Source organism: Oenanthe melanoleuca, chromosome 1 (assembly GCF_029582105.1).
Source record: "Oenanthe melanoleuca isolate GR-GAL-2019-014 chromosome 1, OMel1.0, whole genome shotgun sequence".
NCBI lineage: Eukaryota > Metazoa > Chordata > Aves > Passeriformes > Muscicapidae > Oenanthe > Oenanthe melanoleuca.
This window is the reverse complement of record NC_079333.1, coordinates 65,388,118-65,415,935: the sequence shown is the minus strand read 5'-3', so window position 1 is coordinate 65,415,935 and position 27,818 is coordinate 65,388,118. Positions and strand designations below refer to the sequence as shown.

The following is a 27,818-nucleotide window of genomic DNA, read 5'->3' as shown; positions in this document are numbered from 1 at the left end:
CATGGCACTGATGTGGCACAAATTAAGTCACAAAGTTCCAGTGCATCCCAAGAAAGCAGTTCTTCACTGTGGGAAAGGTCACGCATCCAATCATCATCAGGTGTCCAGAGAGGTTTAGTATCTCCTTGGGAGTACTAGAAATTCAACTGCACATAGTAGTGGGCAGCTTACTGTCTCTCACACAGCTTGAGCAGGAAGTTTGACAATCACAAAGTGGTTGAGGTTGAAAATGACCTCTGAAATTCGTCTGGTTCACCCTACTGCTCAAACAGGGCTGCCTGGAGCCAGTTGACCGAGACGGTGTCCTGATGGCTTTGAATATCAGCAAGGATGGAGACTCCACAACCTTGCTTGCAATCTGTGCCAGTGCTCTGTCACCCTCACAGTAAAATAAAAAAAAGTTACCTTAACAAGTCCCTTCTAACCTGAATGGTGTGATTCTGTAATCCTTAAGAAAAAAGACCAGGCGGAGTAGGAATCAGTATGAAGTTTATTTGTCCTCTGAGATGTGGCACAGGGAACAAACATGGTGCTGAACAATCAGATCTTCCATTGGAGCTGTGTTGTAAGATGGTGGTTGTTATGGTACTAGGAACAGAACCATTAAATAGTTTAGGTTGGAAAAGACCTTTAAGATCACTGGGTTCCACTGTTAACCCAGCACTGCCAAGTCCTCCACTAAACTGTCCCCAAGTGCCACGTGTTAAATACTTCTGGAGGTGGTCATTCCACTACTCCTGGGACAATGTGTTCCAGTTCTTGAAAACCCTTGTGCTGAATAATTTCTCCCCAATAACCACTCTAAACCTTCCCTGGTCCAGCTTGAGTCCGTTTCCTCTTGTGCTAGTGCTGGTTACTTGAGAGAATAGACTGACCTCCACTTTGCATCAACCTTTTTTCAGAAAGTTGAGTGGAGGAATAAGGTCTCCACTGAGCTTCCTTTCTCCAGGCTGAACAAACCCAACTATCTCAGTCATTCCTCGTAAGACTCATTCTCCAGACACATCACCATCTTTGCTGCCTTTCTTCGGGCACACTCCAGCATTTTTTGAAGTGAGGAGTCCAGAACTAAACACAGGATTTGAGGTGTGCCTGCAGCAGTGTGTGTAGTACAAGGGGTGATGACTGTCCTGGCCCTGCTGGCCACACTATTTCTGATACAGGCCAAGATGTCATTTGCCTTCTTGGCCACCTGGGCACTCTGCTGGCTCATGTTCAGTAGCTGTCAGCCAGCACCCCCAGACCTTTTTCTGCTGAGTAGCTTTCCATCTCTTCCCCCAGCCTGCAGTGCTGCAAGTCGTTGTCAAATGCAGGACTTGGCCTTGTTGAACCCCACACATTTGGCCTCAGCCTAGCAAAGAGTCTCCTCCCAAGCCATGAGCCACCAGTTTCTCCAAGGAAATGTTGTGAGAAGGTGTCTAAAGGCTTGATAAAGGCCAGGTGGACAACCTCCACATCCTTTTGCTTGCCCATTAAGTGGGACACCTGGTCATTGAAGGAGATCAGGTTGATCAAGCAGGACCTACTTTTCATAAACCCATGCTGGCAGTCCTGGTCACCTGGTTATCCAGTATATACCATGTGATGGCACTCAGTATGATCTGCTCCATAACCTTCCCCAGCACAGAGGTCAGACTCACAGGGCTGTAGTTCCCTGAATTCTCCTTCCAGAATTTCTTGTAATTGAGTGGCACATTCACTGACTTTCAGGCAGGTGGAACCTCCCTGGTTGAGCAGAGCTGCTGCTAAATAATGGAAATTGGCTCAGTGAGCACTTCTGCCAGCTCCTGCAGCACTCTGGTGGATCCCACCCAGCCCTGTAGACTTGTGTGTGTCTAAGTGGTGCACCAAGTCACTGATCATTTCCCCTTGCCTGATGATGGCTGAATATTCTGAGAACACAACTGGACTGAGAAGGCATTGAGTACCTCAGATTTTCCTTGTCCATTACAGGGTGGAGATTGTCCTCGCCCTTCTTTTTCTTGTAACCATATTTTTAGAAATATGTATTGGATCTTCATGCTCTAGCTTGATATTAGTAAAGGGAATATCCGAGGAACTGAAAAGGTAGGAACAGTTGCAGTTTTAGATAAGGCAAAGCAGCATTTTTGTCCAAGCATTCTTGTAGGAAGAACTGCATGGTAACAAAATCCAAATGTAAGTAATTTATTATTTAGAGTATTTTTGAATTTAAGGTGTTTTTTATGTTGAAGTCTTTCTGGCTGTTGTCTAGTTGCAATTAGTCCCCAGTTTGGAGATATTACTGCAAAAATCTTAGCTTTCCTCTCTGCAGCCTTCCACTGTTTTTTCTTTTTGGAGCAAATACTGTGTTCAGACTAGCAATATATCACAACAGGCAAAAATAAGGTTTGTGAGCCAACTGTCATGCAACTGAGCTACTTTGGCTGTGATTTTGGCAGAAGCAGTATCTTATTTTTCCTATCCTGCCTGCAACTGTGCAAAGAGGAAGGGAAGGTCAAGCAACTGTTTCATGGAGGTATTTTACAAAGCAATAGTTTTCTTTTCAGAGATACTTTAAAATCCTGGAATACTAACTACTAGTTCTTGCAAAAAGCATTTTTTCCTCTTTTTCTGTAGATTTCATTGCCAAATCACAGTGAAAAGATTCAGTGCATTTATTTCTTCAGAAATCAATATTCTTGTTTTTCTTCTATCTGTGATTTGTAAAATTTTGGGTCAGTTTGTTATATACTTGGTGCATGTTTATTTCATAAAGCTTGCCACTACTTAGTTTGGCATTACACTAAGAGTTTATGTATTTGTGTGATAGGCATTTGTGTGCCAGGTTTCAGTTTATATGTATGTATTTTATTCCTTGTTAACTGTTTTATGTCAAGTCCTTTTGGGAACTTGATAGATATTACTGTAGGTGATATGAAAAATGAAGCTTTAAAAAGCTCTTGTAGCTGTGGTTTGTAAGCAGACATTTTGTCTATCAAGACAAGAGCAGATTGGGGGGTTTTGAGTGATATTTACTTTCTTTCTTTATTCGTGCAACCTGCTGATGCTGTCCCTCCCCATGATTGAAAGTGTGCTGGATGTTCAGCAGTAGAAGAAAGGATAAACATGTTGGCTACTTAGTTATCAATGGAAGGTATCTGCAAGGACGGAAAGTTAAGCATGGGAAGCCTTAGGAAAGTTCAGTTGCAGGGTACTTCAGCAACTCCTAAATGTCATGAAATGCTTGGCTTGGTCCTCTTGACTTGTACCACTTTAACACTAATTGGTGGATTTGTGTGGGTGTAAGTTGGATGGAGAAACACAAAAGCAAGAACAGAATTAGGTGTTTGATATAGGCTGGACCTAATGTTAGAACCGTTTTCTGAGCATCTCCCATTTTACAGTTACAGATGCAATGCTAAAGTACGTATTCTGTGTGCCAGCTTTGTAAAAGGTGTATAGCATTTTGTTTAGGTGAATAGTTTACTTTGGATTGCTTTATGGGGCTTTTTGTAAGGCTGTTTCTCATTACAGATGCTAGAATTCTTGGCAGCTGAAATAACAGTGCAGAAGTTACATTGAAACTTAGAAGCAATCAAAAGGTTTTTTGTTTGCAAGGATGCAGTACATACCTAAATATGGGAGATACTGTATGTAGAGGGTCTTAAAAGAAGTAGTTGCTTTCAAAAAAATGTAACCCTCCATCCAGTTCATAGAAATAAGGCTGCTGAACACTGAAGCTTATGTATGTGTGCAGAGGTACAAAAATAGGGAGTATGCAGGTAGCAGCTCTAATACATTTTTACAGCAAAGTTTGTCAGTTGCATTTTGTCTCATGATACCTCTTCTGCCAACATGCGGGCTCCATGTAGTTTTATTGATACTGAGTTCTCTGGTCATAAAACCTCTTCTGTGTCTATAGATTAGGCCATTGAAGCTCTGCCCACTTCCTTTGTTCTGTTTCTTATCGTTGTCAGCTCCTTAAGGTGAGTTGTTGCTTGTATGTTCCGAACTTCTCTTGAACTTCTTCTTTTCTTTGTTTCTCCTTGGCTCTATGCCAGATGCTTCTCAGTTGTTCATAGCAAGTCAGAATGTCCTTTAAAATAAGATGGTCTCACAATTTTGAGATCTCAGATCTTCTGAGCAGACTTGATAATCCTTTTTTCTTTAGTATTGCCTTTCCTTTATTTTGAAACTCTAATAGTTCTACAGAACTTCTGTAGCAATGAGTGTATAGTAAGTATCTTGCTGACAAGTGAACTGATGCTTATCAGCTGTAGTTCTGTGTTTGATATTAAATTGCCTTGAAGCTGGATTACAAATTTAAGAACTATTTTGGAGCACTTCAGAGGATGGAGTAAATGATCTGGGAAATACGGAATTCCAGCAGAGGTTGTGGTTGCTTTTAAGTTGGTCTTCATAATGGTATTGTTCTTTTTGTGATCAAGTGTCAAATAAATTACCTGTTTACAGAAGACAAGGAAAAAACCGTAAAAATGCTCATTGTATTTCATCAGAAGAGTACCTTCTGATTTTCTGTACAGCAGGAAAACCTGATGCAGATGTGATGGATCTTATTATACCAGATCAGTGAGTGTATCAGAGCCCTTACTGCACCAGGAAGCACTCAGGAAGTGTGCCCACAGGAATCTCATAAGGTTTATCAAGGCCAAGTGCAAGGTGCTTCACCTGAGTTGGGACAATCCTCACTATTAACACAGGCTGGGGGATGAACAGATGAAGCAGCCCCCCACAAAGAAGGATTTGGAGGTGCTGGTGGGTGAGAGGCTGGACGTGATCAGCTAAGTCCCCATCACAGGAAGGACATAGACCTGTTGGAGTGAATTCAAGCAAGGGCAGCTGAGATGTTTAGAAGGATGGAGCACTTCTCCTGTGAGGAAGGGCTGAGAGAACGGATTGTTCAGCCTGGAAAAGGGAAGGCTTTGAGTGATTTAATTGGGATCTATCAGGCATTTAATGATTTTATGATTTTTCAAGCAGGTGCAAGTAAGAAAAGCAGATGTTGCTCCTGTTGTCTTATTGTCTAGACTGTACTAATTCAGCTAGAATTTTTAGGTGTGTTGCCTTCAGCCAGATGATTTGGCTGCCTCTGTTCTAGATAAAACAACTGTAAAGTAGATTTAAAACAACACAGGAGCTCATCCTGGAGAGATGCTGTGAAATGGCTGTCAAAAGGGAAGCATGTGAGAGCAGGCCGTAGCTGTTGCTTTGGATCTGTCCTAGGTCCTGAACTGTATAGTCTCTCATTGAGAGTTTCAGAGTTGCAGTTGAGATTGTAGATGAAAAAGTTAACAGAGGATGTAAAACTGTGGAAGACTAGATATATTTAAGATTGTAAATTCTTAGTTTCAGAAAATCCCACTACCAAACCAGTTAGCAAAAATGTAAAACCAGCAATGAATGAAAGGTACCTCATGAGTGATTCTGTGCATTCTATAAAATCATAAAGTGATGGTGATTCAGAAGCAGCTATGCTACTGGAGTGTTGCAGAATTTTATTTCAAATTGTGAGAGATTCTTTTCTCTTTTGTGTAGGAAACCTGAAGTAATTCTTGATCTTTTGTTTGCATTTCAGGATCGTGGGACCTTTTTTCTCCCACTTCCTTTTTTTGTTGTTGTTTTCTGAAGAAGGACTGGTTACTATGAGAGAATAGTGAAATTAGGTGGTAGTGATGTAAATGAGTATGATTTAGGCTGAAGGAACTGAGACTGCTTAATTGTCAGAAGACTAATTTCTGCTCTGACTTGAAAAAAAATCAAGCAAGTTGCGGAGAAAGAGAAAAATAAACTGATTTTTCTGTGAAAAATAGCATTTGATTGCTATAAAGACCATTTAGAAAAGAGCTCAAAAAGAGTTTTTTAGTTGGATTTCATAGGACATGGTGCTAGTGTGATCATTGGCAGTGTTTTAATATCTCTCCACGGAAAAAAGATGTTGGGAATGCAGTGGAATTTGACTAGAATCATAGAATATGCTAGGTTGGAAGGGACCCATAAAGATCAGTGTCCACCTCCTGGCCCTGCACAGGACCATTCCCTAGAGTCACACTGTGTGCCTGAGAGCATTGTCCAAACACTCCTTGAACTGTCAGGCTTGGTTCTGTGACCACTTGCCTGGGGAGCCTCTTCCAGTGCCCAGCCACCCTTTTGGATGAACCATGTTTTCCTGATATCCAGCCTAAACCTCCCAACTTAGTTTCATGCCTTTTCTTCAAATCCTGTCCTGGTCACCAGAGTAAAGGATATGTACCTGCCCTTCCTCTTCCCCTCATGAGGAAGTTGTAACTGCAGTGAGGTGAACAGTGACCTCAGCTGCTCCTCTTGCAGACCCTTCACCATCCTCTTGGCCCTCCTTTGGATGCTCTCTGATAGTTTAATGTCTTTTTATATTGAGGTGCCCAAAGCTGCCCCAGCACTGGAGGTGAGGCTGCCCCAGCTCAGAGCAGAGCAGGACAATCCCCTCCCTTGCCTGGCTGGTGATGCTGTGCCTGATGCCCCCCAGAAGAGAGCTGGCCCTCCTGGCTGCCAGGGCATTGCTGACTCAGAATCAGCCTGTCATTGACCAGGACCCTCAGTTCTATGATAGACCAGGAAATGGAAATGCTGACCTTTTGGGGCTCTTTCCAGACACTCTTTTTACTGATTCTAGAGTACCTTCCATTTGACAAATTATGTTTTAGTTTTCTGGGTGACATGCTGTGTGCACAAGCTTTCTTTGAAAAAGTGTTGTAAAAGGTCCTGTACAGTGTCCATATTGGCATATCTGCAGAGAGAGGCTCTTGATTGTTGAATGTAAGCATGTTCTCTGTCATGCATGCTCTTCTTAGTGTACCTGTGAGTGTTGGTTATATCCAAGAAAGTGTGGATTAATTCAAGTGACTGGCTTGTCTTAATGCAGACATATATTTTAAGTGTGATAAAGTAGTTTTCATCCCTTATTCTCTTGTTAGCTTTGTGTACTGTTGTAGGTTTGATTATGCTGACTAATTCCCATAGAAGTTGCTCCTATGCCTGATTTTGATGTCTGTTTGCTGATCCAGATGGCGAGCAGATGAAAAGCTCAGTATGTCTCTACTTGGAAGCATAATCAGAAACATGGCATGACACCAGGAGAAATGCAAAACTCAGAATGAGAAAAAATACACTCTTTCCACAATGCAGAAGCATGTTTATTGTACAGTCAAATTTTACTTTGTTTTACAAGCGCATGGTGAAGATCACAGAATAGTTGAGATTAGAAGGGGCTTCTGGAAGCTGTCGAGCGCTCAAAGTAGAATCAACCAGAGTAGGTTACTCTGATCATAGTCCAATTGTATTTTCAGTGTCTTCGAGGAAGGAAAATTTGCAGCCTCTCAGGGGAACCTGTTCCAGTCTGACTATTTTTGCAGTTCTTAGGTTTAATTGGAATTCCTTTATTTATTTTTTTTTTTCTCCATTGCCTCTTGGCCTGTCACTGGATACTGCTTAGAAGAGTATGTTTCGATCATCTCTGCTCTCTCCCATCAGGTGGAGGTGGAGATATTCACGTGGAGATTCCACCTCTACTCTTCCAGGTTTTCTCTTTTCACAGCTAAGCAATCTCTACTTGCTTGGTTTTTCCCCATATGACAGAACCTCGAGTTCTTTAAGCATCTTAGTGGCCTTTCTCAGGACTCACTCCAGTAAACAAGTGTCTCCTGTGCTGGGGCACCCAGAGCTGGTGGTGGTATTCCAGATACAGCATTGCAAGTTGTGTGTAGAACATGAGTCAACTCCCCCAATCGGCTGGCGTCGGAGAGCTCTTCTGTACCCCTTTCTCTCCAGGGAACTGTGTCCCATGGATTCTTCAAAGCAGATTGATGAACAGGCTGTTCTTGATTGATGAAGTCTGTTCTTAGGAAGTCTAGGGTTGTTTTCCTGCTTTGGTCTTGCTCCCTTCTTTCAGGTTCCTGAACTTCACCTGCAGTCACTTCGTTCAGAAAAACGATGTTGTGATGAAATGCCCTCAAACTTGATGATGACTACATGAGTGATAATAGCTTGCTGTTGTTGTCTCCTTGACAATCTGAGATGGGGATTTCACTTTGGGCTGTTCAGAAGCAAATGCTTCTGCATCTTGTCTAACCAGGCTGATCAGCAGCAGCAATATTTCACCTAATGGAGCAAACAAAAGGTTTGGTACCACAAACCTGACTGTTTCAGTGTTGACTGAATGGCTGCTGCCTCTTAAGGGATTTCCACAAGCCCTTGAATGCTTAAGCTAACTGTGTTGAGTAAGCACTTACGGAAACAGAGTAACAGAATATCTTTGTCATTTATCTCAACACAGCTACTCTTTGCTAGACCTGCCCTGTCAACGGTATACTTCTTCCCAAAGATGTGTAGCTCTTGAACCAGAGCCAGCAAGTTTAGACAAATGCTCTGAGTTAAAGTTCCTTGGAAGTTTTAAAATTGAGGATGTCTTAGCATGTGGTTTGCTAAATTCAAATTTTTTTCAAAAGCGTACTCAAAGGTACAACAGCAGAACAACTGTGTCTAATACTGTACTAGCTACAGTGGCTCTTTGGTGCCATGTTCCAGAAGCGAGGGGTTTAGGTCAGACAGAACTTAAATAAGACTTTTGTTGTTCCTATTCTGCCTCAGCAGCAGAGAGAGAATAATATTTTTTCCATTTGTTAGGCATGCATTTGGTGTAACATACAGTCTGGAAGATGTTATGTAGGTGTAACACTAACATAATGCTAATCCATATTGAGTAATTCAGTAGCAGCATTGAGGCAAGGAGCACAAACTCAACATGTAAAGCTATCCTCAAATTTAAGCTTATGAATTGCAGTTCAAGACTGTTGCACCTTGAGGGAAGATGCTCTGTTTGCATTTCTTCATCTCATTTAAACAGACTAAGAGCAGTGGTGTTGAGACAACTGAACAATGTCTCCCTAATAATGCATCAAATAGTTCAAGTACTAGTTAATGCTACTTCTGGTTTTTTTTACTCCTCCTACTGCAGGTGCTGCAAGCCTGATTGGAAGTTTCAGTCATGTCATTTAATAGCTGTTCTACCTGTTTTAAATTGTCAAGCAATTGGTTATTATCCACCCTCCCCTTTACCCTCCTTTTTTTTTCTTTTCCTCTGCCTTTGATTTGAGGCAATTATTTCGTATTCCAGGGTTAAACATTTTAGGTATTTATTTTATTCTCAACAGATTTTTCTGTAAAGGCTGTAATAGCACCATTCACTCTTTTTGTGTCCATTTGCTGCAGTATTTTTTGTCAATGTGTCTTTATGGTTGTGCTCATTTGACTTGCACTTCCTTTGTGGTCCAGTTCAAAACTTGATCTCCAATGTTATAATGTCTAGAAGAAGTTTGCAGAAAGCCTGCCTGAGATTTGCTGATAATGAGTGTTTGTTATCTGTAAACAAAATGGTATCAACAGCTGAGTTAGAAGTTGAAGGCTAAAGGCCTTTTGCCAGTAGAAGCTGATTGTTAGCGCTGAGTATCAAGACCTTTAGAAATAACAGCCAGCAGCAGCTTACAATTGTTAACCAGAAATATAATTAATAATTTAGCTAAAAGATCCAGCTGAGCCATATCAGATCTTGTTAATCTTCAGGCAGTAGAAGAGTTGGGCTTATAATTAACACATGTTGTTTCCAACAAAATTGCTCATAATCTGCTTAACATTGTTTTTCATAAATATATTTGCCCACATTTTATACTTTTTTTTTCTGAATTTTAAAGCATCTTAGTGTAGAACTGTGAACAATCAGATATATCTTTGTTATGGGCAGGTACATTGTGAATATATTAGTATTATGCATAGTAATTGTAGGTTGCTCAGAACTATTTATAGAATTAGTGTGATGAGGTATTTCTTATTAATTGCTTACTTGTTCTGAAGGTTTGTTTGGATATGGAAGAAAGTATACTTCCCATCTCCTTGAGATTTCATTTTTAGAAAATATAGGAACATAATTGTGGATTCTTACTATGGCATTTCTATCCCAAATTGTTTACATGTAAAATTATTCAAGCCCAAAACTTGCTGAAGACTGCCACAGTGGAACAGTCAGACTGTGCTACTCCTTGCAGCATTTTTAATGGTTGTTGTATGAATGAGGGAGATCTTAGCACCATCACTAAACCCACTGCTGACCTTTCTTGTTTGTTAATTGGAAAAAACATTGTGTGGGTGTCGTGACAAATGAAGGTAATCTGCCAAATGGCAGAGGTTTTGTTACTATGGAAATGAGTCCAATCTTGGGGGGAGGGAAAAGGCTTAATTTGGGGGTTTTTCAGATGTATGTGTAAACACAAAGAAATACTTGCAAAAATTACAGGGACCGGTCCAGTGAAATATTTACAAGGTGAAAAGGTGTTTATGATGTTTGCAGACTGTAACAAATTTGGAAAGTTTTCAAGGATTTTGGCAGGAAGGATGAAATTTGAAATGTCCTGGCAACTTGAATTAGTATCTTTTAAAACAAAAAGAAGGAAGCTAGTCATATCAAGTTGTCTATGGTGGTTGCAAATCAAACTGTGTTTAAGAGGCATAATTATTAGAGCAGATAGATAAAGAGTATTGGAAGCTCAATTTTGAGGTTTGCAGGGAAATGTTTTCGTGCTAGTCTGGATTAAATAGGTCTGCTATGCCATATTACTGTGAAGGTGCCAAAGAATACCTGGAATGCAATTAAAACTTTGACCTTGGAGGCATATGAGTTGTTTCTTCTTCCTCTTCCTAACAGCAAACAAGAAGTATTGTTTTCAGCTTTAGTCAACGTGTGGTTTAGGTGTGGTATGGACTGAGAGAGCCCAGAAGATGCTTTCGTCAGGACTTTTAAACTGAAGGTTAGGGTGTAAGTTTCACAGAAGGTTATTAGGTCCAGAGCAGATTGAGTGGCTACAGAATGGAAGGGGCTGCATTGTTCTTAATGTTTGACAGCAGAATAAGCTGCATTAAATGCTAATAAGGAAGAAAAAACTTGTCTAATTAAAGAAAAGCTAAATAGTGAGTTGGACTATGGAGTTTGATTGTTGAATTTGAGCAGTAAAGGTTTTATGAAGCATTTTTCCTTGCTTCTTAATTGGCATATGTACAGCTTTACTGTTGGGGGAACCTTGAGCAGTCATCTCCATTCTGTTTGTAAGCTTTAAGTCTCTGGAGATGGTGGGAGCATTCCTGTTCACTGCTCACTGAAACGGTTCTTTTAACTCCAGGATAATGGTGTTTGTTTCTCGTAAGAAAAGCAGTGAGCTGGTTTGTTTCTGTAGGAAGTGTCTTGAGGAACATACATTCTTCTGGTATAGGTCAAGAGGGGAAAAGTGGGGAAATTTCTAGGAGGCAGCTTTCTTGGCATACTCTGCAGGAATTCTTTGTGTGAGCTTGTATGCTCACTGCTGGCTATTGTCAGGCTTCAGTTTTTCCAGCTTTTAACTGCTGGACCATGAGGCTTCTATATTCTTGCAGTCTGAATGCTGTACAGGATAGTAACTATGCTTTTAGAACCTCAGATTTTTTATTTAGAACAAAGTAGTTTGAATAAAATATTAAGATTCTTCTGATTCTCAGTCTGTTACTGAAGATGCAACTTCTCACTGCCTGTGATTTTCAGATGTAATAGCTTTATTTTTCAACTAATCTGAACTGTAAGCTATTTGAGTAAAGTTTGTGGTACAGAGGAATGTTAGTAGCTGTTGCTTGAAGTCCTGTATAAGGTAACCTTATATATAAGGTATGCTGCACATGTAACATATGACTTTTTTTTTTTTTTTTTTTTTTTTTTTTGAAGAAGCAGTAGGTTAAAAAACATGCATTTCAGAGTAACCTCAGTGATGGTGACAGAACAAGCGTATATGCATATGGTGTCTTTTTCCGTGATGTCTTTTTTTTTTTTCCCCTGGGTAGTAAAATGAGAAAAAGAGTGTGGGCAGAAGAGGTTTAAAAGATCTTAGAGAAGTGTGTGTTAGTTAAATCTGTAATGTAAAGGGATGGACATTAAGTCTATAAAGTGAGGTTGGAAATAGTCCAAACAAAAGGTAAAGAAAATGCAGTTTCTTCCACCAGCTGAATCTTCTGCTTAATGATGTATTTTTAAAGCTTTCGTTTGTCTTGGAAGGCTTGAATCTTAGTGTGATAACAACTTCACAAAGCAATGTTCTGTACTAACAGGTTGTATTACTGGGAATTGTCAATAATTCTAGCTTCTAGCATTGCTGTGGCACTAACGAACTTGTAATAGAAACAATAGTGTAAGCCAGTAGAGAGCTCAGGGACTTGTTTCTCTTCTAGCGTATATTCTGCTTAAATTGATGAGAGTAAAGGCCCATAATTCAGTGGAACATTAGGAAAACATAATTTCAAGTGCTTTGTATTCTGTTTAGAATTCTGAAATTTTACCTGTGGTTATTCCCTTTGCCTAAGAAAAATTTTAGAGTGCTTCTGATATTTCTTTCCCTCTGTGATTTTTAGCACGGGGTACAGAAGGGAGTTTATTTTTATTGTTCTCATTGCTTTTTTTTTCTTCTTTTTCAGAAGTAAGAAACTTTTTAGCAAGAAAAAGTTGAAAAGAAAACAGAAGACTAAATTGAAAGTAAAAACACGCAATAAGGTAAGCCTATAACTAACCTGACAACGTTCTGACTCAAAAATGACAGTAACTTCAGTTCAGAGAAATGCAAGAAAACCTAAGTGTGACTAACAATTTGTTTGTTTAGAGGAGTTAATAGCAGACCAGTATTGTCTGTGTACTGTATCCTACATGACCATGATACCAATGTGAACCTTACTCAGCTGCTTTTGCTACTAACATTCAACAAGAAATAATATGAACAGTGTTTTTAGTTCTCCAGTTCCTAAACCCTAAGTGTAGCTAAACATATTGATCTTAGAGGTAAATTTTGAGATCTGTGTCTAGCCAACAGTTAGAGACTACTGCTGCAAAGATTTGGCCATATTGGCTGAAGGAGAAAAGGGAGCGTTCTAAGGACTCCAAAGTTACCTCTGATAATTCCTCAATAATGGAAAATGTAATAAATGATACCTGAGTGTTTCTAGTAATGTCTTCTCCCCATGTAGCCCCTGCCTTCCATCACTTTAAATTCATGGGAACCATACAGTGAACTTAATAAAAATGTTTACATCTTTAGTCTTTAGAGAGCATAAATTTATGCAGAAGTAGTGCTATTTTAAACTACTGCTGTGCTGCATACTTTCTCTATTAGAGAGCTATTATTTGTCTATTTAAGCTAGAATCTTGGAGGGATTTTCATGAAGGCTTGCTGTAGGCATGAAGGCTTGTAGTCAGTAAAGAGAAAGCTCATTTTTGGAATGGTTCTGAAGGACAGAACCACTGAAATATCCAGTGAAAACACTTTCTAGTCAGCTGAATGTCCTTATAGTACAAATGCTCTGTAGAGCCACTTGGCCATCTTATCCCTATTTGCCAGACCTCACGTAGTTACTGTATCTCAAGACAGATGACTTTGGGAGGGTGAAGTAAGTGCTCTATCTATTCATTTGGTGTTGACTCTTTGGAAATTTACCAGATTATTCTGCTTATCTCAAGTAGTGCAGCTTCAGACTATGGTATAGAAAGAGCTTATCTTCATTTCTGTTTTCAGCACTGTACAGTAAAATATTTGTGGTCCAAACTGAACTTCTCAGTCCTTTCTTCAGTTGCTGTAAGAAGTTTTAGCTCTGTACTCTCCATGACTTTATCAACCCATTGTCAAGAAAGAAAACCAAGTTAGAAATTCAGAGAAATTTCACAGAATGTAATTAGTCTGTATGTTCTGTCTGGTGACAGAAATTTGTGCTTTTAAAATAAAGTTTTAAAATAAGCTTTGATCGTTGTTACTGTATAAAGGGGCCCTTGTCCATTTAGTTGGTGGGGCTCTAGTTTTACTGCCAGGTAGAAAGCTAAATACAGAATGGCTGTTCACAAGCTTAACAGTTGGATGTAGTTCTTAGATTTAGTTGCATAAGTTTGGATAAATGGAATGGCAGGATCCTTGGTCAAGACAATGTGAACATACTACTACATACTAGTTCTTTGAAGAGTTGTGGATATGGCACTACTGATAATCTCCTCTCCTCACCTTATGAAAGGTTGTTCTTAAGATTTTTCCAGGTCTAAGTCAGTTTCTACTTGAAGCATTGAGATTTATATCTTTCAAAATCATAATGGGCTTTTGTATGTCTTTCACTGCTGCCATTATTCTAGACAGTGTTTGAGGCAGACCATTTGAGGTTGACCATTAGAACATTGGTCTTCATTCAAAGTGACTCTGGTACAGAAAGGCACTCCAGCTTGTTTCTGCATGATAGCAAAAAATTGTGTTTTTCTTGAAAAATATAGCTGAGAAGGGAAAGATAAAACCAGCTTCATATCTTGAGGTTATGAAACTGACAAAGTGGGGTGGTTTTGTTTTTTGTTTTTTTTTTTAGTTGGTTTGTTATGGGAGGGTTTTTTTGTTCTTGATTTTTTATATACTTTTCAATGCATCAGAATGCTTACCATGGCAGAATCAGCTCAGTGATTATTTTTGCACTGGAAGGTCTGAAAATGGATGTGTCTATTGTCAGGAAAATATGAACTTCCATTTGGAAGATTTAAAATAGAGCAATTTGAAAAGTTTTTACTCCTGGACATTCTGAGCAGTAGAGTTTGTGTACATCAGCTTATTTTTTGAAGAAAAAGGGTCTTTTAGTCTGATCAGAGGTGGAAGCTTTCTCTTAATATACTTAGTAGAGGCAGAGAGGGCCTTCAATCATGAATAAGATAAAGAAACCCAAAAATTTGTTATTTATATCCTGTGCTTACTAAAAGTGGTTGAGTAATGGAAGAGAACTTTAAAAGAAGTAATTGTTGAGCAAATGGAAGAAAAATTTTTCCACCATTTAAGCATTAAATATTAGAACATTTTAGGTATAAAGCTAATTAGTGTTTAACACAGCCCAGTAGTTTGAGCTTTATTCTGTTTCTAAGCTGGGTTGTGCTATGATCACTGGTATTTGAACTATAACTAAGTTTTGGGTTTGTGGTTTAGTATTTATTTTTTAATGGAGGTATAAAAGTTTTCCATGTAGTGCAGTCTATTTTGGCTTTAGAAATTCACTGCTGACATAAATGACTTACATAGAAAACAGCTATCTGGTTGTTAGACATGGGTGTAGCACCTTGGATCCTAGTCCCTACCTGCCTTCTCCCCTTTATTTTTTTCCTTTAGCAAAAAATATCACCAGAAAATTTTAAGTCCATGTAACTTTCCCCAGTGCTACAAATATTGCTGCTAACCCCCCCTCTCCCTTTCAGACACCCTGGATTTTTCCTCTTGCTGTGCAAAGTGCTGCTTAAGACACTTGTGTGAAAGAGAGACTTAGACAGAAAACCACAGTTCACCATCTTCTGTTTTCCTCATGTTATTTGAAGAATACTGAATAATTGTTGTCCACCAAACATAGCTTGTACTTGAAATGACTGGCGTCTACATGTTTAGTTTATGCAGCAGGTTTAAGCTACAACTTTTTTAGCTTTATACAAATGGGAGGGATGTAACTTCAAGGGGGAGATTCATGTAGCAGACAAATTAATTGTAATTTAATTAATAGATGTATAAAACAGATTGACTGGGATGAATATTGTCTCATTAAAAACACCTGTAGGTTCTCAAATAATTTGGCATTGTTTTCAGTGGCTTTTGTATTTTTTGGTCTTTCAACCTCAAGAGGGCATCTCTTTCTAAGAGATCTTTGACTGTCCGAGGAAGAATTTGGTGAGCTGCTCTTTTCAGTGTTACACATGGATTAGATCAGATGGTTATTATAACCTGACCCATCTTTAACGGCAGATTAACTTTCCTCTCCTAGATTATAGACTATTTCCATCATGTTTAAGAATAAACCATTACTACAGTCATCTGATTCAAGAGGAATAAAAAAATAGGTCAGAAAATAAGCTATGTATGGATTTCATCTTTAGGGAAAACAGTTGCTTTATGTGTGAGACAAGTGTAAAGGTGACCAGAGGATTTTGGTTTTTCCCACTCCTTTCCTTGAGGAGAATGTACTGGAGCATTACAAAAGGCTGAGTGAGAAGAGCAGTTAGTAGTAGGTTGCTCTTATCTTTTGAACCAAACTTGTGCTGTTTACCCTCTCCTACATAATTCATTCTTCCATTTAGCAGGGACTGTATGTTTACAAGAGCAAGCCAGGCATCAGGGTGTGGGCATCTGTGCTTTGATCTCTCTCTCTCTCTCATAAGTTAGCATCCATCTTTCAGAAAATAAAAAGTAACACACAAGAGATAAAATCTTTATGTATTAGAACTGTGTTCACCAATTGTAGATATTTAAGTTTTACAATGTATGTTTCACCAATTATGTTGATTTAAGAAAGTGCACATTTAATTTTTGATGATGCCAAGTGAAACAGCAAAGATGAAGATTCAGAACTATGTTCCCACTGTGTTACAGCTCATATGAAAACTACTGAGTCAAACAGCAAAATTCTATTTTCCAGTCTGTAAGCTCTCTTCTTTTTGAAAGCAGTAGCAATGTCATTTTCCGAGAAACCAGATGCTTTGGGACAAAAGCTGATGTAGAAGCTATCATCTCATCTTTTACTTAGGCTCTCTAGAAGCTGAGTTTGTAGTCAAATTTAATGAGTGCTTTGTATTACAATATTCCAGCAGCTGTTAAGAATTGGACATTCAGAGGCAGAAAAAGTGATTGCTGATCTTCACCTTATTCACAAGTGTCATGGGAATCTTGATATTCTTAACACCACAAAAACAAGCTGTAAGGCATTGTTTCTTTCTGAAATAATTTAACCTGTGGCTCAAGAGCAGTCTGTTTGGATTATTAATAATTCTAGATCTGTGCAAAATTAGTGAATTGCTTTAGTGGGTTCTTAGAAGTTGATTAGCATTTTGGTTTTATGTTCTACTGTTTTTCTTGGCAATGTAGATATATTTTGTGCCAACATGAAAGGCAGTATCATTAAGAGAATTGTAAGTTAAAGCAGACTTTATTAGTTTGATAGTGAGGTTCTGTAGGTACGGATATTGGTTAGATTTTCTTACTGATGTATTCTACCTCAAAATCTATGAGTCAGCAGCAAGATTGTGCAGGTGATATCATGAGACTCATAATATTGGAGAACTGTGTAGAAGGCACCCATTAGCTGCAGAAAAGACTTTCAGATGATGATGGGGTGAACTTAAATCCCAGTTTTCTGACTTGTTCAGTGTATCTGACCTCAGTGAAACTAGGAATCTGTTATCTGGAAAGGAAAAACACTTGTTTCTATGGAAAAAACTGATGTCTGTTTTCATTACTTTCCTCTACCAATGTTGAAGAAAGAAGAAAACAAGAAAAGCTACTCACTGACTGAGCATTTGCATTAGAGGGGCAGAAAGTTTTAGTGGTTTTTTTTTTGTTGTTGTTGTCAGCTGCATTCTTGCCTTATGTAAAGGAAATCTAAGAAAGTGAGGTGTGTTCATATACATCCACTTTTAAACAGATGTTTGTTCTGAAGACCTAGCAACTATAACTATTATAGTTAAACCTCTTAGACTTGAGCAAATCCATCACAAATCACATCAGTGTTCTTTACCTTATGATGAAGTTTCTGGACAATGTTGTGCTGTATGGAAGTCTGGGTAGGAGATTACTGTATGTAAGTATTGTTCATGCATATTGTAGAAAAGCAAAACACTGAACACAGCGAATACTTAAAGTGCTTTCTGGTTAATAATTGTAAATTATTGAGAATAAGGAGTTTATTTCCGAAAATTAGCTTGTTATTAACAGGCAAGAAAACATACATTGATTTTATCTAGCACTGTAATGTTTAAAATCATCCGTGCTGGTTTAACAGTTTGGCCAGTCTGTTTCAAATGAGACTATATAAGCTACAGAACTTAGGCTCCTGGATCAAAGACTTAGCAGAGCTGACAGGAAAGAATTGGAATGGAAACTCTTCACACAAGTTGCAATATGTGATACTAACTAGATAAGTGAACTTTCAGATAAATATCTGGAGCCTCTGAGATATCTCTTTATCTTCCTGTAACTGTCAGTAAAAAACTTCAGTAAAGTAAGTTTACTAAGGAATTTAACCTGTGCCATTCAACTGAGCTAGCTTTAAAGCTGAAAGCTTATACCATGTATTTGCCTTAACTGGAGCTGTACTGAAGAGTTATAACTATTGAGTTTTCTGATGTTAAATAAACTTTAAAAAAAAAAAAGCTCATTGTCAGTGGGGTCAATCCAAATTTATTTTGGTACTGGAATAACATATGAAGTTTTACCTTGGGTTCTTGCACTGATTAATTTTGTGGGATTTTTAAGAGGAGCTTTACTGTTTCAAAGACATTAATATTGAGCTAAAGAAAAAAAACTGCCAAGCTTGAGTATGTGTGTAGGGAACTTTTTCTGTTTCCTCCTTCATTATCTTTATATTTTTGTGCTTACTGCTAACACCAATGCAGATGAGAAAAATAAACACACAATCTGTGTTTGATAAAATAGTCTGCACACTAAAGCATTGCTTCTTAATGTTCTACCTTGCAGTAATTTTAGTATTAATGGAAAGGAATGATAGATAAATATATACCAGTACAGTCAGAATAATATTTTAGTCAAAAGTAGAGAATATGTAAGCAACAAAATATTTTCAAGTAATTTTCATTTTTTTTGTTATATTTTGTAGCATGTGGTGTTAAAAGGTCTAGCTTAGAGTCTTGTCTTATTTCTGGTATTAATAAAAATGTATGTGCAGATAAAAATGTTTTTGATGTAGAAAATTGTGGCAACCATATTGTAGAAAAATAAATCACCCCATTAAAATATTATCCAGTTCACTGGTTCTCAAATATTTTGCCCCTCCTCTCATAGTTTAATGTTCTCTTTCCCATCACTGCTCTCAGTCATCTGCTTCAAATCACTGTAGTATAATTCCCTGCATAATTTCATGCTAGATGAATGTGGCAATGAACAATATTAATACCCTATAAATAAAACAAAAAAAAGACAGCCTTCATTCTCACTGTGCCCCTCCTCTCCTTATCCCTCAAGAATACAAGAAAGAAACCAAAATGACCTTGTGAAGTTTGTCTGACCCTGAATCTGTCTGGCCTAGTAATCCCCCACATTTTGCCTTGCATGGTCAAGCAGATTTGTCCTGCACTCTTAAGCTGGGACATCTCTCCTTACATGGTCTTTGTGCCCTCTGTCCCCAGAGAGAATTACTTCTTCCCATATGCCTGAAATCCAGTTTTCAAAGCCTATGCACAAACCAGCTTGGTCTTTGCTAGTACACAACCAGATAGAAAGAATAGCCGTGCCTGGGAATTAATTATTGTGGAGTTTTGTTTTTTTCCAGTCATTACTCTTCACCCATCTTACTGTTGCAGACTGGGAAAGTACAGAGCAGATTTTTAAAAATGTTTTTTAAAAATGGTTTTCCTTATTCTTTTTTCCAAGTCCAGTGACAGCCTTCGTGAAGGCTACTTGGTGTCTTGGCCAAGGCTGACAGTAATACACAAGTAGTAGGTACCAAGGTTGGCCAGAGTAGTGATAGCTTCTCAGACCAATTTCCCAGCTCATCCTTTGTGGCTCAGGGCTTCTGAAAACAGAATGGTGTCCTGTTAAGTCATAGGCCTTGATTCCTGTATTTAGGAATTAGTCCATTAGATTATTATTCTCAAAACTATTATCTGCAGCATCCTGACAGGAGTTTTTGAACTTGTCATCAGTTTTCATTCAATGGCAAAGCAAGAAAATTTTAATTTCTAGTGTATGTTTACCAAACAGCTTAAATTTATAGTATTTGCCAGCAGGTTAAAACTAACAACTAGAATAACAAGGGAAGCATTTCAAAATTCAGTTATCATTAAAACGCCCAAAACACACTGATGTTGAGAAGATAAAGCTTGATTCTGCTACTCCTATCACTGTGGCACAGGTTTGGACCATTCTGTACCCTGAGCTGCTTTTACTTTTAGTCCCAGTGTTCTCATCAAGTTAAGAGAGGTAGAGACTAAAGCTAGATGGAATCTATTGAAATTTCTTCCTCTTCTTTCTTTCTTCCCTACATGAAATAAAACTGGTACTTCAAGAGCAAAGTTGTCTCAAGTTTGGGAATAATTTGGTCTGAGAAAATTATTGAAACTGTTGAGATTATTTATATTTAGCAAAGCGTGAAACTTTACTAAACTAATAAACTAAAACCAATCTTGTTTTTCAGACTGAAAACTTAGAGAGTACAATAACCATACCAGATATCAGATTGCATAGCAATCCTTCAGCTTTTAATGTTTACTGCAATGTCCGCCATTGTGTGTTGGAGTGGCAGAAAAAGGAAGCGTCTGTGTCTTTGGCTTCAAAGAACAGTGTCCAGAGTGGGGATTCGGACAGTGATGAAGAAGAGGAGCCCAAAGAACCACCTATTAAACTTCCAAAGGCAAGTAACTCATACCACTTGGTGTGCCATGTATGTCATGTAAGGCTGGTATATTCTTTTTGGGGATTAAAGAGCAGCAGTATAAGGCAGCTGCTTAAAACACTGCTGTAGTTTTATTTGTAGTTCATCTAGTTCACAATTATTTGATAAATTAGGATGATATATGAACCTGCCCAAATTAAAGTCAATTAAACATCAGGTAAACACTCGAGTTGTGCTCCTTTAAAAGTATTGGTGCTTGAACACCTACAGCCTCAAAATCTATACAGAAATAATGCAAATAAGGCAGCTCTTATATCTCTGAGGAGCTACCAGCTCATAATGGTAGAGTGCTTTCTTTTTCTTTACCCTCCAAAAAGAAGAAATCTTTTTAATAATGGAAATACTTTGGAGGAATGATTCCTAAGATATTTTGCTGGGTATGCATGTAATTGCAGTAACTGTCAATTATTCTTTCCTTTTTTTGGCCTTAGTGTGCTTAGTGGTACCGACAGCTTCAGATTTTAATGCATGTTAAGATTTTGATGCTATAGTTGAACAGTTAGACTGTTTTTTTTTACTATTGGCTGCTTCTGTGCTTACAGTAGGATTAATGGTGGAAAGTCAGAAATATAGGACTTACTGATTTTTTTTCTTTTTTTTTTTTTTCAGTTTGTTGATTCACTTGTTTTTTATTATGTATTACAAAACTATGCATTTAGTTTCATTCATTGCTACCTTATTAATGCTATGAATCGTACTTTATATTGTTTTTCTGAATCTAAAAAGCGTGTTCAGGTTAACTTCCCTTGTTTATATGTTTGCCCTAAAACTAATACAAATGCTGAATTTAAAAGGTGGCTGCAGCTGTGGTTATGTAGAATGTTTGAATTAGGCTTAGAAAATAAGGATTTTATAGATGATTGCATTTAGGTGTTACTATCTGAAGGGCAAAGTTGGCACTCTAGAAAATAGTAGTCGAGAATTGCTGAGAAGCATAACTAAGTCAGCTAACTGAAATTTCATGATTGATGATTGCAAAATATGTGGTCGCTAGAAATAAAGTCAGCCTTGTTTATGAACTACATCTGAGTCCTCTTGGATTGTATCAAATAAATCAGCAAATGCTTATAGATGCTTTTTTTAAAGTAAAAGTGTAGCATTTATAGCGAATGGAGTGGCATTTAAAAAGAGATGTTGAAATTAAGAGGTTCCATTAAGGATGGAATTTATCAGTGATATGGACAGAAGACTTGCATGTGGAAACCAAAACATTGGTATTGTGTTGGACAGTTTATTACAAAAAGACTTGGAAAAGTAGCAGTTTTAAAAAGATGGTGGCTTAGAACAAATGATAGGGAAACTGTAGGTAGCAAACTTCTCTCAAGATAGAAGAATTTTCAGATTTTGTTGCATTCAGTACAGCAAATATAAAACTGGTGAAAATCAGTATGTTTTCAAACTGTTTACTTTTAGTAAAGAATCTACAAAATACCAAGTTTGGGAATTTTTAGTTCAAAAATAGGTTTACATGCCTGATACAACCTCAGTATTTTTCATAACTATCCAGGTAATATAGGGTTGTTTAGGTCACTTGAAGGAAACAGTTGGACTTGCATACAGATTTTTGAAAAAAGCATCTGCTTGGAGCTGTGTCACATGTAGTAAAACTTGTAGGGACTGACTATGTAAATGCCTTGGTATCCTGGATACAGGTGTCTGTCTCATGATAATGAACAATATTGTGTTGGGCTTAGTTTGTTAACTGTAAAGAAGAAAGTTAATATAAAGTTTCTAAGGTTTGCAATATTTAGAAGACAAGTTTCTGATAGTAATTAGTTTATTAAAAATACTGATGTGTTTTGAGTGTGACAGTGAGGTGAAAGTTTAAAAAAAGTCTGGCTATGGTTTGTGCTTTCACAGATTCTCCAGAGTATAGTCCTTGGTGTGTTGATGGTTTTTTGTTTAATTGAGAGTAAGTAAGAAATCATTCTACCTTTTTGTAGCTTAGGGTGACTTCAAGTGTTCTATTGAAGTATTTTTCTTTCAGATCTTAAACTTGAGGAAGTCAGGTTTATTAGAGAAGAATCTATTTTGGAATCAGAAGTTGTCCTATGCAATTTCTATAGTAAGATTGAGAACAATTGTTTTTAACATTAACAGAGACAGAGAAATTGCTATTTGTCAGATATTAACATAACAAAAAATTTGTGTTTTGGTTGAGTTCAGATAGTTTAGTACTTGCTTTGATAGCTTTATGTTTTTGGTTTCTCAAGAAATATTTGCCTTATATTTATTTAATACCTTATATTTATTTAATACCTTATTTATTTAGTACCTTAGCTAATGATGGGGAATTCTCACTATTTAAAATTGAGTAGATTCAGTTCTGTTGATAAGATTTGTAATCTGCAGAGTAAAGAAGAGGTATGTTCCATACCCTTCACCCTCACCCCTCCCTAGTTTTAAACTTAATGCTGAGTTACAAATGATCCACAGAAGCTCTGTACAAAAAAAGAACAAATACTGGATTGAAGTGATTAAGGTGGAATTAACTGACTTAAATATTCTTTGTTCCTGCACTGGCATACGTTTTACTAATAAGCTTAAACAAAAATAAAATTTAAGTTGTAACAAAAAAGACAAATAATTACTTTCTTTAGAGACTGACTTTAAGTCTTTCAAAATTCATTAGGAGAATGTTATCTTTGTAAATGTACTTTTTTGGTGTATGTATATAATATAAATTAATTCAGAGTGATGTGTGATTTTAATTATAGAAGCGTGGGCATTTGATATAATGCTCACAATGCTATGAGAGGAAAGATAAAGGAAATAAAACATGAGCACAGATAAGACTTCAAGATTAAATAGGAGGAATTAGTTAGGAGTCACAATGCCTGCATCCAGGTTAGAATTTTGGGTATCTTTTGTTGAGCAGTCTTAAAGTTTTGATCTGAAGTCTCAAAGGTGTTGCAAAGGGAATGGGAGAATGGCTGCACAGAGAGCATCAGTAAGAGCAGGCTGTGTCACAGAAGCTGAGGCAGAGCAGTGCTTGTTTTGGCTCAAAAACCCTTCAGAGAGCAGTGAGAACAAGGTTAAGATGTCTTGAAAAGAACTATATGCTTATTCTGTACTTCAGTGCACAGTCTGGAGGAGAGAGGTAGAGAGAGAGAGACACACACACACACATATATATATATATATATATATATATATATATATACATGAAGTTATGGTGAATAGATCTATTTTATGAAGCCTACCCAGTCTCTTGATCTCAGATGTATAAAAACCAACCCAAAACCTGTGAAGAATTGACAGCATCTCAGCAGAACTCTCTCTTATTGATACCTACTGTAGTGGAAGTTCACCAAACTTTTTCCACTGTGTTATGTTATCTGCTTTCTCTACCTGCCTTTTCCAGCTCCTAGATGAGGTCTTCTGACTGAAGATTGTGAAGAATAAAATAGACTTAGTTTCTCTCAAAGACATTATAACTGGACAAAAAGGGCATTTCTAAAAATGTACTACAATGTATTTTATTTTTTAGCCTTTAGGATGATGGGGAGTTTTAGATCCTGGAAAAACCATCATGCCATTATTATGTTGACAGTTTTTTTCCCTGTGGATTCCATGCATGTTGTTTCCCATTATTCCATTGCAGATGTGAAATGTAAGGTGTAGTTAGCAATAAAATTGCTGTTGTGATTTGAAGACTTGACTTGGTTCTGTTTTTATCCTTCCTTCAGGAATAAAATAGATGGTAAAATAATTTCAGAAGGACAGGAATCAAATTATAAGGCAGCAGAGATAGTTACAAGGCATCCAGTAGAACTTAGAGCTGACTGCCCGAATATATATGTTGTAAACATGAGTGGCAGTTGCATTAATGATGTTATTTATTTTCACATTTTAGTCTTTTTCCTAAGATTTTACTCAGGGGTGAGTCTGTTAAATACTCTATACATAGGGGCTCTTCTCCTGTTCAAAACACATAGTGAAGTTTTGAAGGTACAGTTGCTTATTTGTAATGTGCTAACCCTCCTTTCTTTTCTTTTGTCTTCATCGTTATCAAATACAGAGTTTGAGAAGGAAGTGCAAGGGAGCAGGCAGTGGAGAGAAGCATGACTGTAATCTCAGAATAGTCAGGAATTCTAAAATGGAAAGTTAAAGGTGGCTGTAACAGGGTTATGTTAGTTGTCTTAATGCATGTCTGTGATGATTACATATGGAGCTTTAGTTGAAAAGCAATTAATCTTTGTTTTTGTCACAATATAAAACACATTCTCCAAGGCTTTAGAGAGAAAAGTGCTAGAGCTGCCAGTGTCAGGTGTCAAAGGTATTGTTATTCACATTGTGAAGCCAGATTGCAAGACCATTCTAGTTTGTTGGCTCATGTTAATGAGAAAGGAAAAAAAAGTGTCAAAGTGTGAACTGGATAGAAATTAGAAGGGCTCAGAGGCACAGTTTGCCTTTTATTGTGCAAAAAGTTTTAATATTCCTTATTCTTTCAGGAAACTATTATTCTGCTTAGAGATCCTCTTTTATGTAGTGGCTGACTTACATGTAATATTTGCTAGTATAGTTGTGTAGGTGGGTTCTTGATTTTGATTCTCGTTTGATTTAACACTGTGTCTTATATTATGACTTTCTATTTGAGTAATTGTCTTGTTCAGTGAACATTGGGATATACCTTTTCTGGTGAAGATCTAAAAATATTTTATTGACAGCTGTTCTGAAAAATCTTTTCTTTAGATCATTGAAGTTGGATTGTGTGAAGTCTTTGAATTGATAAAGGAGACAAGATTTTCTCATCCATCCTTGTGTCTCAGGAGCCTACAAGCCCTACTTAATGTGCTCCAAGGTCAGCAACCAGAAGGCCTGCAATCAGAGCCTCCAGAAGTCCTAGGTAATACCTCATCTCTTACTCTATTTTTATTAACATACATCTGTTATTTTGTTGGACACAAGAAAATGGTTCTTTGCAAGTATTTGTGAGATAGTGCCATGCTTGTTCTCAAATGCCTGACTTCATTCTGGAGTATAAACTCCTTATGGTGTTTATGGAAGTACACAGTACTTCCTCACTGAGACATAAACATTACAGCCTAACAAACTGGGATTCACTTAATACTGAAGCATAAAATACTTGGTCTTATTAGAAAGAATACAGTTCTAGGGTGAATTTCTCTTGCAATCTGCTATTGGGGTCTATAGCTTAGATATTTTATGTTGTTATTTATATGAAGCTGCTGAACAGTGTCAGGATTCTTGTTTTTTATTTTCTCTGGCCACCTCAAAGCTTCACTGAAAATTAATTTTCTTTTTAATGGTACTAAAAATCAAAGTTGAATTTCTGATGTGTTTCAGAACATGATTGGCTATATCCTTTAAGTTAAAATCTCATTATCTTTTGTTAGATAGCCTGAGTTGTTTAAAAACAATTTTAAATAAGTCCTTAGACTTCACGTATTTTTTTAATATTTTCAGACTTAGCAGTATTCCATTTCCAAAGGTAGTAATTTGCTACAGAAAACTTTTATTTTGTATTGATGCATGGAGTATTAAAAATCTACAAAGAAGACTTTTTAATTACTGCCTTAGTGATTAATTGTATATGCTCTCAAGAAAATTTAGGTGGATTTCTGTTCACACCTAGATTGTTACATATGTTCAGCCACCAAATACTGTTTGGAAAGAGGCATGTGATAATTTTCAAGCCTCAATTTGAAATGCTAATTTCTGTGAAGTGGGCTGTACTTCAACATGGGTAACAGTCATAAAGAGTTGATAAGTTTGGTTACGACCTACACATCATCTCAGTGATGGGCTAGACTGAATAGGCAGGTAAAATAACACTTCTGGGCCCATTTCTTGTTAATGTGTTCAGCTGTGACAGAAGGACTTGTAGTTTTTCTTTTTTGGCCATAGTGATTATCCAGACTTGATGTTTCTGGATGAAAAGAAGAAAAGCTGAGGATAATTTAGGTTTATTTAAGATACTTTTCGGTCTAAAATTAGCTGTAAACGTAATAGCTGAGGAAAGATACACTGGATTTTCCTAGTTTAATTTCCCATTAATAGTTAAATTGTTTTGTATGATTTTGTGACTTCTCTGTGTAATGGCTGTGTTTTATCTCCAGAATCCCTGTTCCAGCTGCTTCTGGAAATAACTGTCCGTAGCACAGGAATGAATGACAGTACAGGACAGTCCTTGACAGCACTTTCCTGCGCTTGCCTCTTCAGTTTGGTAGCTGCCTGGGGAGAGACAGGAAGGACATTGCAAGCAATCTCTGCGATCCTCACCAATAATGGCAGCCATGCTTGTCAGACTATTCAGGTCTTGCACTAAAACTTCTCTGTATTATTCTTCTGGGAATTAAACTTCTCTGGGAATTTATGTAAATGAGTACTTCTCATGAATTCTGGGAAGGTGTATTGTTTAATTCAGTTACCTTTTCCCCTCTCACTATTTTTGAGATGAGTTGGTATTTGTCTCTCTTGAGTTGGAGTTAGAACAGAAAATACAACATTTAAAAAATTTGTTATCTTTTTAACTCACTAGTTCTTTTACTGTTTAGGTGCCAACCATTTTAAACTCTCTTCAGCGGAGTGTACAGGCAGTTCTGGTGGGCAAAATCCAAATCCAGGACTGGTTCAGTAATGGAATAAAGAAGGCAGCCTTGATGCACAAATGGCCATTGAAAGAAATATCTGTCGATGAAGATGACCAGTGCCTACTTCAGAGTGATGGATTTTTTCTCTATCTTTTGTGTAAAGATGGACTTTATAAAATTGGCTCTGGATATAGCGGGACAGTGAGGGTAATGTCTCTGCTTCCTTTCTGATGAGTGATACTTAGTATTTTAATTTAACTTTTATGATGTCCTGTTTCCATGGAGAATCTTATGTAGCTTACTGATAATCAGTTCTATTACAATTTGTGCAAATTTTTATCATAATTTCTGTGACAATTTGACAACATTTTCTTACAATTTTCACTTTTGTAGTTGAAGACATTGCTTAGATAGTAAATGATTGTGTTAAGTTTTCACTCTGGTATTTGTTAAATGATGGAAGTTTTTTGCTTTTCAGGGCCATATATACAATTCTACATCCCGCATCAAAAACAGAAAAGAAAAAAAGTCTTGGTTAGGCTATGCTCAGGTAGGTGAATACTTAAAATATAAAATGTATGACCCTCCTTATCCCTCATGAGTAGTTTAAAAAAATTTTTGGTACTGGCATCTAAATTATGGAAGATGATGGACATGTGATTGTATTGGCCCATAGAAAGAAATAATGGAGTGTTCTTGCTTTGTGTAGTCACTATAAAGACTTGCAGATATGATGGTTTAGCACATGAGTTTATGTTCTGTGCAGTCAATTGATATGTGTTTCTAGGT

The 27,818-nt window shown here is 37.4% G+C and overlaps 1 protein-coding gene across 20 annotated transcripts in view; it reads left to right on the top strand.

Moving 5' to 3' along the window:
- MYCBP2 (MYC binding protein 2) overlaps positions 1–27,818 on the top strand; it is a 172,803-nt gene that overhangs the window by 11,126 nt on the left and 133,859 nt on the right. For all 20 annotated transcript variants that reach the window (XM_056491339.1, XM_056491451.1, XM_056491319.1 and 17 more), the window contains exons 2-7: positions 12,499–12,574; positions 20,215–20,430; positions 25,168–25,321; positions 26,556–26,752; positions 26,994–27,236; positions 27,508–27,579. In XM_056491339.1, the coding sequence (XP_056347314.1) occupies positions 12,499–12,574; positions 20,215–20,430; positions 25,168–25,321; positions 26,556–26,752; positions 26,994–27,236; positions 27,508–27,579 (958 nt within the window). The remainder of the gene's footprint in view (positions 1–12,498; positions 12,575–20,214; positions 20,431–25,167; positions 25,322–26,555; positions 26,753–26,993; positions 27,237–27,507; positions 27,580–27,818) is intronic.